The 16,124-nt window shown below is 45.8% G+C and overlaps 1 protein-coding gene across 1 annotated transcript in view; it reads right to left on the reverse strand.

Moving 5' to 3' along the window:
* Positions 1-16,124, reverse strand: part of grin2db (glutamate receptor, ionotropic, N-methyl D-aspartate 2D, b) — a gene marked incomplete at both ends in the record, with an annotated part of 148,659 nt that overhangs the window by 111,673 nt on the left and 20,862 nt on the right. The window contains 3 exon segments of the mRNA XM_080426671.1: positions 3,573-3,687; positions 12,070-12,350; positions 12,352-12,405. Coding sequence (XP_080282797.1) covers positions 3,573-3,687; positions 12,070-12,350; positions 12,352-12,405 — 450 coding nt within the window.

The raw sequence follows: 16,124 nt of genomic DNA on the forward strand, positions 1-16,124 counted from the left end.
TTAGGATTTACTGTAGTTCTAGACATTTGGTAGAATCGGCCTCAGGTCTTAATGGGTTAAAGAACCATTTCAGAGCGATTATATTTCTGTGTGCACTGTAGCGCTCTGGGTACGGGGGTGGGGTGGGGCAGTAGACCACACTCCATCCCCTCATGCCTTCTCTGTTGCTACAAATTACGTACAACGAACATTCTACAAAACACAACGGGAATAGTAGGCTAAGTGACGTGGAGAGGAGAACCGGCAGTCGACTCTCTCTCGTACATATTTCATTTGTAACACGGAGCGGTGCAATGTTTTCATTAGTCAATCACATGCTGAATATGTCAGGGCTAGCGAAGCGTGTCAAGATTGTGGGGTAAACTGGACATGAGTTGAATACATTTTTGCGCCACCCCCGCGTACAAGCTAGCTAGGGGATAAACACATGCACTCCAGGCAGAAAACAACACATTTGACGCGTGACGCGTGATCAAAGAGGTAAGCGTACTGTATAAGATGCTTTGATCCACTGGGGACAGCTTTGTTCTCGGTTCATAATTATCCCCTTTAATCCGGGAACGCATCTGTGTTTATTTTATACTTTGGGCTATTCAAAAATAGCAGATATACAAGCTCATAGCGCGGCACCGCTATGAGCTTGTAGATCTGCTATTTTTGGGAAAAATCTTGAAAATGTGTCCAAATCTTTGAATATATATTTTTAAAGCATTTTTAACTAAAATCTTTGCTTCTGGGGGGTCCCTGGAAATAAATATTTTGACATGGGGGTCGGCGGCCAACTACATATCATTTTGGGGGTCCTTGACATGAAAAGGTTTGAGAACCACTGATATAGAAACATAAGTTTTTTCAGAAACTTGTTATGATTTAGAAGACCTTTGTAGATGCATTCCCATGATTGAATGGGTTATCGGTAGGTTGCTTCCTCTTGGTTGTACTCTTTCCTGTCAGGCAGAAACCTTGTATCATCATAATTACAATTTGTATGTCTTTTTTTTGTGTAAATTCATGGCCTACTTCGTCGTACAACAGTGTCGCAAAAGTTCGCAAAAATATCCAATCTACAAGCTTGTAGAGCTTGTAGATTGGATATTTTTATACGCGTTGAATCGGGCTGTGTTGTGAGCGGGTAGATAATGCTATTTTCACTATTTTCTAAACATTTGAATATTGAACCAATGAAAAGTATTGACAAGGGTGTGAGACTAAATAATAACTACATTGGATCCCTTGGAACATAAGGCAATTCTTTTTTTTCCATTTCCTGAATAGCAATGGTTATGGACATTGGACATGCACCGACAGCAATGATTTTCTACTCATGCCCTCACAATATACTGCAAATTGAAAATTATACCATCAGTTCACGCCTCGACACGAGCAAATGACTGTAATGATTCTGATGGACTCTTGAGTTAGGGTTAGGGTTTTGTGCAAAAACATGTTTAAGTGTATTTGCTCTTTTGTCTACCTGCCCAGGGACAATAGCTGCAAATTAACTGCGAGCTAACACTGGTGCAATTACTTTTAATTGTGAGCTGTCCCTGTTATAATAAACAATAAACGAAATGAATGTGCAAATTATGTCAGAATCTTACATCATCACAAGCCTGGGGACGGGCGTTCAGCCAAAAATGTTGGCAGGATGCTGCCTTATTAACAAAGGAATGAATTTATCATTATTTTCCTGTCTGGAATAATAGATCTGACCAGATATCATTGTATGGCTGGAGATTCAAAGCATGTTGCACCTGACCTGGTCACAAACTGTGATTCAGTCAGTCTGTGAGACAAGAGACAGCGGGCCGACAATGGCCATCCAGGGCGCTCGGGTGGCGTAGGGTGGTAAGTACATGCCCAACCCTAGAATCCCACCACCATGGAAGTCTAGGGGCGCCCATTCCACCGCGGTTCATCTGGCTTGCCAATCGTGTCTATGAACACAGTTGGCCGTGTTCGGGGGAGGGAAGCTGGGCGGGTATAGGGCAATTTTTGTCTCTGCATGTACTCCTACAGGCTGGGGCAGCACCTGCCAGCGAGAAATGATGAATGGTGCTTACGTCCTCCCGGTGGGAGCCAGTAGGGTGCTACAGCAGTGGCAAGCAGTGGGAGGAATTAATTGGCTTAACGACTAAATTGGGGAGAAAGAAAGGGTAAACATAATTTGCTACTAAAAAATTCGGAGGAAAACAAATATTTAAAAAAAGACAATGGCCATCCGTTGCTGAGTGGGTAGAGAGTGGGAATGAAAAGGTTGCCGGTTCAAACCTCACCTCACCCAGTCTATGTGTTGAAGTGTCCCTGAGCAACCCCTAACTGCTCCCTGGGCGCTGTATACACATTGCTTGGGAATTAAGCTCTTGTCTGCCAAAAACGTTTAAAACGTTGTTTTTTTTTGTTATAAAAATATATATATATTTTTTTGGTTTTTTTCCGTTCTTCACAAAGAACCAGGAGATAACGCGATCCAAAGATTTGCTGCTCCGTTCACTTCAATGTAAAAAAAATGTTCGGAGAAAAAAAAAAAAAATCCTATGTTTTACCATGTATTTTTGAGTGAAACGTGCTATTTTCAAACATCAAACAACAAATGTCAATGACCTCTTGACATTTTTTAAACCACACCTGAAAACCTTCAGTGACTAGCAACCATCAGGGGATCAATCATATTGGAGATAAATATTCTGTGACTACTTGAAAAGGTAAGAAATCGTTAAAATGCTGGCAGAGGCTGCAAACTGTTTTAGAAAACCCCTGGCAGTGAATGGCAGCCACTGTGTAACCCTATGTACTGTGGCAAATATCCCAAGAACAACTAACGGGGACACAGTCATTATTGACACTAGATCATACCCGTCCCGGGGATATGAGCACCCAAAGTATGATTTTGGGGACGCACACACTTGTTTCACGCACATGATTTGGCAACCCGGTCGCCAGCGACCACAAACATGCATGTGCACGTACGTGGGTGCGCGTGCATGCGCACTTGGCCGCACGTGCGCAGTAACGTCGAAAACTCCGGCCGTAGAGTTAAACAGAGGTTCGGAAAAAGGATATTAAACGGCTCAAATTTGGGTAAAGTGAAAAAACGGGCGTCGGTGTTCCGTGCGCATGCTGATGGTCAATGGCTGTGTGCAAATACAGATTAATTGCTCCAGCCACTGAGAAGAACCGAGCAGAAGAGATTTTTTGGGACGCTCACACACACAAACGCACAAACACAGAGCCACAGAGCTTTGTAGAATTATAGGATGATGATTACTAGGCCGATAAAGGTTGGGAACGCATGCCCCTCCGATTATGCGATACCTCTTGTATCCGTTGAACTTGTTGTCAGCTCCATATATGGGCATAAAAAGGATAACCGTCAGAACAGACTCCCAGAAAGACAGATGCAATGATTTTTCATTTTCGGTTCTGGACAACCGCCGGTACGACCAAATTCTCACTTGGCACAACACAAGCCAAGTGTGAAGTCGAGTCATGCTTGAGTTTTGCTCGGGACATACGCACACACACACGTTTATACAGTAGAGAGATTAGAGGAAATGATGTCACATCCTTACATCTTCCCAGCCTCGCCCAGGCGTCCATGAGATGACGTCCAGGTAGGGGTTGGCCAGGTATCCGTCACTGTTGAAGGAGTAGTCCCGACCGCCCAGCGTGATGTTGTTGAAATACCTGAGAGAAGAATACAACAGATAGAATGTTATTTTTCTTGGATGGCAGGACGGTACACACCGGTGGCATGATGAATAAAAGATACGAAGTAAACTACTAATACAGTTGCCTCATTCATATCGGTAGATGCCTTTATTCGTTATTTAGTCGAACACATTCTGAATAAAAAAATCACACCCAGTGTGAAGAGAGTGGTGCCTTTGAATTAGTGTAACTGGTTGCATCCTTGTGTTGCAATCAGCTGCAGCTGTTGAGGCCGTGCTCAAACGGACGGACGGACGGACGGACCCACACACACGGTCAAGTGTAGGAGTGGCTGGCACCACTCAAAAATGCGTTGCTTTGGTCTGGGTAATATTCACATTGTGTGAATGGACCATGACACAGACAGACAGCAGTTTGAAAAAATATGATTTGGGAGCGATTTAATATTTGACCAGTAGTATCTACGTTGACTCAAGTAGGCTAACGTTGAGTACTTTGTCCACCACAGCTGGTTAGCACGAAGACCAAATGCTTCCAGTGTAAATGTGAAACGGAATACTGAAAGGAGAGAACTGAGGGCTTGCCTCCGCGGGTGATTTGGCGGGTTACTGTGCCGTCAATGAACCTAATGCTGATTTTGACATCAGCTCATAGAATGCAATACTTTCTCTCAAAGGACTTTATTTACTGTATGTTGCCACAGTGTAGGTTTATAAGCAGATCTTGTATGTCCGATGGTCGTTTATTTTCTATTACACCATATAATTCTATAATTTATATAGTATCCTATAGACCGTATCAGTCCCTTATACTGGCAAATCTTGTGCATAATATTCAGAGCACACGTTCTAGCATCCTTGATGGACGTGGTGGCAATAAATACTTGACTGAATCCCGGATTCCGCTGAGCGGTGAAGGATGCTGAGAGGAGAACGTGCAGACGAGAGAACCACACGCAGGAGGAAGGCATTTAAGCTGCTCAATGCTGAATTTGGAACGCAGCATAAGATGGATATTACGCTTCCATTCAGATGCTAAGTCCCAGCACCTGACTGGTAGCAGTCAGGAGCCCCTCGTCTGTTAAAACAGATCGGCACATAAATCGTCGATGTCTGGGCAGGAACCTTGTATCTCCATATTTCAACTTTTGATGTTTTTCTTCCTAAATTAACACATCAAGTGCCAGAGGTTTTTTTTTAAAACAGGGTACATCCAGTGCCACCGTTCTTACCGTTTACGCTGATCTGTTTAGAGCTGTAGACGCCTCCACGAGGACCCGGATGTAAACAAGGGTGTGTGCGCGATGGTCGAGGGTCCCGACTATCGACTGGAACAATAACATTTCTAACGCGATCCGCCATTGCAGAGTGATCGCCCCTTCGAAAATGGCTCGTTTTCACCACTGTAAAAAGATATGGAGATATGGACCTTTTTCTCAAGATCCTATCATTGGAGCGGACGGAAGAGACGTTTTTTTCGGGCCCTTGTCACATCCGTCCATTCCATTTTACAGGGACCTAGGATGATTCCTATGTTGCGTTAGAGTGCCCCTTGTGGAGAAAAGAAATATTGCTAACACGAGAATTCTCGTTTATGGCACTCGATGTGTTAATGCCCCTACGTCGTCATACTAAAGAGTCACAAAGTGAAAGTGGTTGAGTGTGTCTGTGGGTTCTATGAACACTGAACCGATGAAAAGTATTAACATCAGCATGCGACTAAAATAAAAACGACGTTGGGTCCATCAGAACACAAGGTTCTTTTTTTCCACGTCCATGTTTTTGGACATACACGTTTTCCACCCGGCAGACACCAAACGATCGGAGACGCTCACTCCATTGTCAGGACACTCATCTTTTTGAAGTGACCCAATTTTCGCTGCCGCTCGCCTCCTCGTCTCCTGCCAACCACCACGCGGCCCATCTGATAATCACACAGCGCACTTCTAATTGTCTCCCGGTGTCATTCTGAAAGCTCTCTTTTTTTTTTAACCCATTCAGACCGGGAACGCATCTGTGTCATTTTAGATTTCTTTGGCTATTCAAAAACAGCAGATATAGGAGCTCATAGCTCATAGCTTTAGCTATGAGCTTGTATATCTGCTTTTTTTTTTTTAATCATGATTTATTTTGCAAATATTTCATATTATAATATTTTAAAGGGAAGGGAACAAAGGGAAGATTTTTTACTCAAATCTTTGCTTCTAGGGGTCCCTATTACAAACATATTTTGACATGGGGGTCCGCGGCCAAATATATATAATTTTGGGGGTCCTTGACGTGAAAAAGTTTGAGAACCACTGATATAGAAACATACGTTTTAAAAATAAACTGTAGGATTTAGAAGATATTTGTACAATCCCCAGAAGCAAAGATTTGAGTTTGCTTTAAAAATATATATATATATATTCAAAGATTTGCACAAACCTTTTTAGAATAAAATAATATATAATTATTCGTAATAATAATAATAATAATACATCATCTTTGGCTATTTTTGAATAGCCAAAGAAATCCAAAAATGACACAGATGTTCCTGGGTCTTAATGGGTTAAATCCCTTAAGAGAGGCTAGAGGACGTCTGGACTCGCCGCCGTCGATGAACGGCAGGTAAAGAGAGTGTGAAGGAAAAGCCACAGAGAACATGTTATTTCATCTGTGTTATTACCGCTCACACATTTTGTACGTGATGTTCGAGTCGGCCTTTCTTCTGGCATTTCTTCCCTGGCAGAGCTTTGGGTGCAGTGTGTGCCTGTGATCCCTTCCTTAAGCACAAAGGCCTACAAGCAAAGGCCGCTCTTCTGATGTTAAAATTGCTTTTTACCCCAATTTCAGTTTTCTTCCACAGGAATACAGTTTGGAATGCTCCCACTTATACCAAACTGATGTACTTTATAGCCTAAATATGCAAACGTGTGTGTGTGTGTGTGTGTGTGTGCGTGTGCGTGTGTGTGTGTGTGCATGTATGCGTGCATGTACTACAGGGTGATCATAATATTTTCACCGGGACCCTCAATCACTTAATTCCAATTAGCCAACATCTACAAGCTCACAACCCATTGCGATGTGATTCGTTGTGAGCTTGTAGATCTGCTAATTCCCCTACTTTTGACATTTCTTCTTTTTTTTTCCATGTGGTGTTTTCATCAGGATGGGGGACAAAAGAAGTGTTATTATTTTGTAACTGTGGCGAAAACGGGGACGATTTATATGTGTTTTCGAGATATTTGTCGGGACTCAGGACACCCAGCTTGAAACCGGGACAATCCAGGCCAAACTGGGACGTTTACGTCTGGTCACCGTAGTGTGTGTGTGTGTGTGTGTGAGTGTGAGTGTGAGTGTGAGTGTGAGTGAGTGTGAGTGTGAGTGTGTGTGTGTGTGTGTGTGTGTGTGTGTGTGTATACTGCACAGTACGTGTTGTCCTGGACAGTCAGCTCTCATTCAAGGCACACACTGCAGCGGTCACTCGATCCTGTAGGTTGTCACTCTATAACATTCGAAGGATCAGACCCTTCCTTGCCCAGGAGTCAGCCCAGCTCCTTATCCAGACATCAGTCATATCAAAACTTGACTTCTGTAACTCTCTTTTTACTGGCCTCCCGACACCGGCACTTAAACCTCTCCAAATGATCCAGAATGCCGCAGCACGCCTGGTCTTCAACCAGCCAAAAATGTCACATCCCTTTCACATTCCATGTCTACCCCATTCTCCACTCCCTCTAATGGCTCCCAGTAACTGCCCGCACACAACCCTGACGTTGGCCTACAAAGCAACCAAAGGTATGACTCCCCCGTATCTTCAAAGCCTGATCCAACCCTACAACCCCTCCCGCTCACGCAGATCAGCTAACACAGCTGGCAGAACCCTCGCTAAAACCCCCAGGACAGCGCTCCACACGTCCCTGCAGACTCTACTCCCTTCTGCCTCCCAAACTGTGGAATGAACTCCCCATTGCAGTTAGAACTGCAGACTCACTCCCAATCTTCCGCCGTAATCTGAAGACTCACCTCTTCAGACTGCACCTTAGCCCATAGCACTTGCCCTAGCCGTGGTGACCTTGCAGGCTTATGCAAAGGTTACATTGTAACTTAGATAGCATGTTATGTAGACAGATGCCAGGTCATTGTTGACCTGGCATCCTATAGTGTGTATAGTTTAATGTTCAGATTTGTTTTGATGATAGGTTCTTGGTTTACCTATGATCCTAGATGACTATTTCTATGCATTTGATGCATTACCTTGTGTTGTCCTTGTTTATTGTAAATTTGCCCTGGATTACGAGCGTCTAGATTGTAAATAGTAAATTGTCACACGCCATGAAGGGCGCGCGTGGGTGACTTAAATGAACTGGGGGGTTGATAACCAGCAGCTCCGTCCGTTTACCTGTTAAGACGGAGAGAGTGCCACTGCTCTCTCCGCGTTTGCACGGCCCTTAGAGGAATATGTTAAAGACCCCCCCCTCCCTCATTAATATACATGAGCCACGGTCTGCTGGCTACAGATGCCGGGGTAATTCCCCCACCTCAGAGCCTATACATGCACCGACAACATCTATTTTGCATGCATGATGGCCAGCACCAAATTCAGATATCCCCTCTGTGGCATGCGTGTTGACCCCCCCCCCCCCCCCGCCCGCTCCCCCCACCCCCGCTCCCCCGCCAGCTAATTCCGCCTCCCACCCGGTCCTCTGCCTGTCTGGCGTACCCCTAGCTCTCCTCCGTTCTTGCTGGCGTCGTGCCAGCCAGCTCGTTCAACGTTCAACATTCCGTGGTTTGTTGGCGGGTAAACCGAGGATGCTGTACTGTACAGGTGTTGGAATTGGGGCAGGAAAGATAACTGAAAATGTATCGAAACCCGACGTTTAGAACCTCTCTCACCGACTTAATCTTGCTCATGTTGGTTAATCGAGAAGCAGGGTTTATTTTTTTCACACATATTTTCATTTCTCATATCAATGAATCATGTTCGTGTTTGTGTGGTTTCGAGATGTTCTATAATAGACTAAATCAAGTAGTCTGATTAACCACAGCCCTGTATTAAACTTAGTTGTACAATGGTGGCGTGCAAAAATAGCCCTGCAATTTTCAAAGTGGTTAAAATCTCAAATGACAGCGTTCCCGGTCTTAATGGGTTAATCTTGCATAAGTAAACATGGGTCCTCAGCGGAGTGTCCTTAGCATAGCCTCCATCCTGACCATGGGTCCTGTTCCTTCAGAGTGAGGCAGCTTGATGCACAGTACAGTACAAGAACACCCCCCTGGACACGACGCTAGCACGCCACAGAGACTTAACCCAGATCGAACCCTTGATGCTGAGTGCCAAGCAGGCAGGCATTATAGGTACCTTTTTTTTCTTTTAACCCACTAAGGCCTGAGGTTTCCGATTCTACAAATGTCTTCTAAATCCTGTAACAGTTTTCTGAAAAACGTAGGCTGTTATATCAGTGGTTCTACAACCTTTTCATGTCAAGGACCTCCAATATGATATGGATTTGGGCCGCGGCCTTGTTCCAGGGACCCCCAGAAGCAAAGATTTGAGTTAAGAATGTTTGCTTTAAAAAACTATATATATATTCAAAGATTTGCACACATTTTCACGATTTTTCAAAAATAGCAGATGTACAAGCTCATAGCGCGGCACTCGGTGCCGCGCTATGAGCTTGTAGATCTGCTATTTTTTAAAGCCAAAGTATGACATAATGGTTTAAGTGGTTACACAGAAGCGTTCCCGGTTGTAATGGGCTAACAGTCTTTGGTGCTGACCTCCTGACCTCCCGGTCTCAGGGCGGACACTCTCTATAACCACTAAGGTCACTGAGCTGGTGTTCTAATCTTGCATACCACTCGTTCAATTAGCGTCATATTTCCTGTCCGAGCTGACAGCAGGCCAAGGACCTCGAGTTCTATAAATAGTTTTCAAATTGGTCGCAGAGCGCCTGATCAATCCGACACCGGATTAACCAGTTATCGCAATGCTATTGCATTCAGTCTGACGGTGTGACTCTGCTCCTGTGGTACTGCAGATTATCTGCGCAAGCATGACACAGAATCTGAGTTCACTAACCCCCTCCCCCCCCCTGAAGCTAGTCTCCCATATTTGAATACTGGGCCCTGATCGGTCACCCCAGACTTCAGAAGCAGGAGAGGGATTCACAATGGAGCGGTGCCAGACCCAAATCACCGAGGGCTACCATGAAGGGCTACCATGAAGCAGAGCCTAAGATACAGCTATTATTCCAGGAACCCAACATAACACTGAACCCCCTCAAGGGCCTATAAGTGAAGATATACAGATATATATATCATTATACGATCCACAGAATCAAACATTTAACCCGTTAAAAACCGGGAAAACTTCTGTGTAACTACTTTAACCATTATTTCCTTTTACCACACATTGGATATTCAAAAATAGCAGATATACAAGCTCATATAGCGTGTCACTTCGTGCCACGCTATGAGCTTGTAGATCTGATATTCTTTGAAAAATCGTCAACATTTTACTCTTTGTGTGCTTAGGAATGTGACAAAAAACAAAAGAAATATCCATGAATTCAAGTTTCCATGGGGTGACTAATCGATAGGATAAAGTCATTTTGGGGGTGAAATATCCCTTTAAGTGTTGGCAACCTTTTTCAACAAGCGACAACTGGTGTCTAAAAAAGAAACGTCTTTCTTGATAGAAAAGAAAAGAGTCAAGAGGAGAGAAAACAGCTTGCTGGTCGAGGCACCAAGGCCTCTGTGGCCTTTCTAGGACCTATCATTTTCCTAAAGGCATGAGGCCAAACTGAGGGGGCACGGCAGCCATTGCCTTCACGGCCCCTGAGACATTCTTGCCTGCAGGTGCCCACGCTCTGCAAAGCTTTGCACCAAAACCAATGCAATTCTATTGCATGTTGACACATCACAAGAACACTGGATTTGAAAATAGCAATAGTTTTAGGTAATTTGAACAGGACATCCCAACGTAATTTAAATAATACTAGGGGTGTGACAGTTAATAGAACAAAACAATTTAATAGATTATTTAAAAAATATATATTTTAATAAAACAATCAATTTGGGGGGACATTGACATTTCACGTCAAATATACAAATATTTTGAAAATCATGCTGCTCGATTAACTCGTTACTAAGATGGGTAGACGCAGCCCTACCGCAGACATCTTTGCATACATATTTATGAGTGCGCACCTTTCAAGTTCCATTTGAATTGGGGCCCAGCCAGCCGTATACTGTATCTACACTAGCATTACCATTATTTTCCTTCCTTACAGTTTGTCTCCAGATCAATGTGAGACTTTATTGCAACAAACAATTTTATTGCCATCCCCTCCTCTCTCATCACTCTATTCCTTCAACCCACTCGTTCTATTCAAAACCCTGTTCTTATGCCTCATGTGGGCGGCATAACAGAGGTCAACCTGGACGACATCATTAGCTAGTCGGTCCAACATTGAAATTAATCCATTAACACATTGACCGCCAGAGGTTAATCTCATAATGTACTCACCAGTGCCAACGTTTTATTGTTGTTTTTTGTTTTTTTCACGTCGCCATAGATCTTGTTAAAATCCTTAAGATTGAGCTGTACACGGTCTGTTTACCATCGGCGACATCTCCCTGCGTGTACCAGTCCAAACCACGTGTCAAACGGGAGCCGCCATGTTTGAGTTCTGATCGTTTATGTTAACATGGAAATGCGAGGATGAAAAACTACATGTTTACAGGGGCTTTTACAGGGGTTTTTGTGTACGACTTAGAATGGAGGCCGACGGGAAACAAAAAACGGGATCGCACTTCCGGTCGACATCGGGTGGTGTTACACTGAAAATGGTCCCCCTAGAAAATTAAAAAAAAAAAAAAATCGAAAAAGGAAAAAGCACCACAGCCCGAGGCTACGGGATCGGCGCTTAACCGTTGGATTTAACGGCCCGTAGAACTACGGGCCCGGCGGTCAATGTGTTAAGACCTGGAACGCATCTGTGTCATGTTAAGATCTCTTTGGCTATTCAAAAATAGCAGATCTACAAACACATAGCGCGGCAACCGAGTGCCGCACTATGAGCTTGTAGATCTGCTATTTTTGAAAAATCGTGAAAATTTGTGCAAATCTTTGAATATATATATTTTTTTAAGAGAACCCTTTTAACTCAAATCTGTGCTTCTGAGGGGTCCCTGGAATAAAATATTTGAGATGGGGGTCCGTGGCCAAGTGAAGGACTCCCCAAATTATATGTATTTGGCCACGGACCCCCAGAAGCACATATTGGTGTAAAAAATGTTCGCTTTAAAACATATACTTTCAAGATGCTTCCCCGGTTTTAATGGGTTATTAGCAAAGAAGAAAATGGTTAGTTGCAGCTCGTTAGTAAACGTGCCGCCACCCCCCGCTCACCTGATGCGACCCCGCAGCCTCTGCTCTGTCTGGTTGGCGTCCGTCATGCAGTTGCTGACAAAGTTGGGCCCGCCGGGCCCGGCGCCGAACTCCTTGCGCAGCGCCACGGCGCCGTGCGTGAGCACCGAGACGCCGCGCGCTATCCGCCGGCGCGCCTCGTCCCTCCAGCCCTGCGGCCGCACGGCGAACAGGGCCCGCGGCAGGCCCTCCGTGCCCAGGCCCGACAGCGCCGGGCCCACCGCAAACCACATGTGGGAGGCGCCGGCCTGGCCCGCCGCCCACAGCCGCGCGAAACACCAGGTCGGCCTCCTCCTGGGAACAATACAGCAGACGCACCTGGAAGGGGGGGAGGAGGGAGGGGGATAGGGGAGGGGCAGGGGGGAGGAGGAGGAGGAGGAGCAAGGAGAGGGGGAGAGGGGGGAGGGGAGGGAGGAGATTGGGCGGGTGGTGAGAGAAGGAGGCAACAGGGCGGACGGAAGGGGAGGGAGGGAAGGGATGGGAGGGGATGGGAGTGGTCTCTCTCCAGTGAAGTCGATGGCAGTCGCCACCGTCCAGTGTGAGCGGCCCATGGAGGAGCAGGGAGGGGGGGGGGGGGCAAGAGAGAGAACGAGCAGGGTGGGGAGGACGTGGGTGGGGTCAGGTGGAGGGGGGGGGCGGGAGTCAGGTGGACGTGGGTGGGGTCAGGTGGAGGGGGGTGGGGGCGGGAGGGGTGGTCAGGTGGACGTGGGTGGGGTCAGGTGGAGGGGGGGGGGGGGGGGCGGGGGGAGAACACAGAAGAGAGGAGGGAGGAAAGCAAGGAAGGATGGGGAGAGGGACAGAGGGACATGACGAGGTCCAGAGGAACGCAGTGAATATGTACAGTAGGAGGAGAGGAAGGGAGGGAAGGAAGGAAGGAAGGAAGGAAGGAAGGAAGGAAGGAAGGAAGAGAGGAAAAGGAAATAGGAATGACGAGTGAGGCAAGGCGGGAGGGAAGAGGGTGAGAAATACACTCACACATATAACACACGCACGCAAGGTTTCACGCACGTACACACACACACACACACACACACACACACACACACTACTGAACACGCACACACACTATTGAGATAAGGAGGGTAAAGGCAGGCGTGGGAGGCCACGAGGAGGAGAGAGATGAGAGGAGAGAGAGAGAGAGAGAGAGAGAGAGAGAGAGAGAGAGAGAGAGAGAGAGAGAGAGAGAGAGAGGAAAGACGGAGGGGAGAGAAAAAATATGTAGTGAGGAGATACCAGAGAAAGAAATAAAGACAGAGAGAGATAAAGAGGAGAGACAGTGTCGTCATGTTGATGATGTCATGTTGATGATGCAGATCATGAGTGGGGGGGATGGCTGGAAGGTGGGTCTGAGATTATGAATTCACAAATGTGAAAAAATACTGATTGAAAGACCTTATTGTCACTGTCGGGCACCTTGTGTCCAAAACCGGTACAATTTCACACACTATTCCAATGGTTCCAATGTCACAAGCTACATAGTTATCAAACCCACAGATAGACTTAACAACTTTCACTTTCAAATGTTTTGAAATATAGCGGATAACTACAAACTCACAACACGTCATGGTCTGCAGCGTGTGTGGATCTGAAGCTGGCAAAAGGAGAGGAGAGGAGAAGGAGAGGAGAGGAGAGGAGAGGCGTAGGAGAGGAGAGGCGTAGGAGAGGAGAGGAGAGGAGAGGAGAGGAGAGGAGAGGAGAGGAGAGGAGAGGAGAGGAGAGGAGAGGAGAGGAGAGGAGAGGGTCTAAAGACTAAACATATGAGAAAAAGCCAAGGAAAAGTAGGAGGATGGGAAAGGTTAAACTGTAACATGTTATAGAAAGCAGCATACCTTAGGTCAGGAGAGGAACACAGGAGAAATAAGAAGAGAAGAGAAGAGAAGAGAAGAGAAGAGAAGAGAAGAGAAGAGAAGAGAAGAGAAGAGAAGAGAAGAGAAGAGAAGAGAAGAGAAGAGAAGAGAAGAGAGACTTCATGTGTGTGTCTATGACGCCAGTCGTCCAGATTTCACTTCCTCATTTAGACAAGTTTGGCTCTCAGACAGGCTAGCTTATAGACAGTCAAACGGTTATTATTTAAGTATATCGGTGACATCATCATTTATTCATCATCTGTGTCCAATCGTTTTAAATCTGAGCCCCTTTGACAGTGATTTAAAACAAAGTAAAAGTTAAGTATTTGTATTTCAAAAGGCTACTGCAGGGTTCTAGGTTGCCCAGTGGCAGTGTGCACAAGACATTTGGCGTTGACTGAAGCTTATTGAAGCTTGCAGCTTATTACAGCTGGGGGCCAGACCACATGAACGAGCTAAAACGGTTTCGACCAATGGGCTCGACTCACGGGGTTGCGCACAGGGTTGCGCACCGGAGGTGACACTACTGCGCATGTGAGACGACGTGCAGAACGCATCACATCACATAGGCCCCAAATAGGCCCCGCCCGTCACGTTTCCGAACACAGAGGAAAAGGGAGTATACGCAACATACAACTCCATACAAGTGAATGGGCAGGGATTTTCGTTACCTCTCTATTATTATTATTTTTTTTACGATATGTTTGGGGGCTTTTCTGCTTTTATTGATACGAGAGTAGGCTGACAGGAAATGGGGAGAGAGATGGGGGGGGTGACACACAGCAAAGGTCGTCGGGATCGGGAGTCGAACCCGCGACACGCTGTCAAGCTGGATTACCAGCATTATATGGTATGCGCCTGGACCGCTAGGCCAACGGGCGCCCCACCTCTCTATTATTTTTAACTCTATGGCACCGGCTATGGCTCGGGAACGATGAAAGTCGGGAACGATGCAAGTTGGGAATTCATGCCCCCTCCATTTTATGCAACACCTGTTACTTGTTGTACCCGTTATCAGAGTAGACACATGTCCACTACTTACACAACCCATCATATAATATGGAGTTAAAAACTGCCAATGTCGTGTTGATGACGTATATGGGACAGACAGACAGACAGTCCTGCATTGCCCTTTAAAGAATGGAGTTCTATTGTGCACGCTACCACTTATATTGGCCCAGCGGTACAATCCAGGAAGCCGATGGGTGTGGTTGGCCAATCAGGGAAGCTGATGCCTACACCAGTGGTTCTTATGGGGTCCGGGGAACCCCCAGGGGTCCTTGAGGGGGTTCCAGGGGTCCCCAGCTAAATGATTGGTAACTCTGAGAGTGCACAAAAGGAAACAAATGGACACGTACGGGTCCATTTGTTTCCATTTGCAAGCTATAATATAGCTTGCAAATGGACACACACACACCACACACACACACACACACACACACACCGCAAGTTTGAAGTCGATCGGCTCAGACAGTGCCTGATTTATGGACAGACAGACAGACAGACAGACAGACAGACAGACAGACAGACAGACAGACAGACAGACAGACAGACAGACAGACAGACAGACAGACAGACAGACAGACAGACAGACAGACAGACAGACAGACAGCAATTTATAGATAGATAGATGAGAACATTATTCAGGGATGTACTTCCTTGGCCTACTGGCTGTGTGCTCAAGAAATCTGGCACTGATGCAGCCACAGACACACACACACACGCACCTTCTTTGCAAAGTAATTTGGCGCTGATCGGCACAGTGTTTTCAAGATTAGCCATGGACAGACATGAACAGGCGGATGGATACAAGACGTTTGTAGACACACACACACACACACACACACACACACACACACACACACACACACACACACACACACACACACACACACACACACACACACACACACACACACACACACACACACACACACACACACACACACAGGGCATATGGACGAACGCTCTTCTAAATGGCTCGCCCTTAGGCGGCACACCGTAAAAAGACAGACATAGAGAGAAAGATGAGAGAGAGAGAGACAGAGACAGAGAGAGACAGAGAGAGTGAAAGAGAAAATGAGACAAACGACATAAAAACGTATAGAGATAGAGAGAAAAGGAGAGAGGTCATTGTTATTTTGAAGTGTATTTTATCTTCAAATCAAACAAATAAGTGACAGAGAAGAG

The sequence above is a fragment of the Gymnoscopelus braueri genome, assembly GCF_963280865.1.
Source record: "Gymnoscopelus braueri genome assembly, chromosome: 4".
NCBI classification, from domain to species: domain Eukaryota; kingdom Metazoa; phylum Chordata; class Actinopteri; order Myctophiformes; family Myctophidae; genus Gymnoscopelus; species Gymnoscopelus braueri.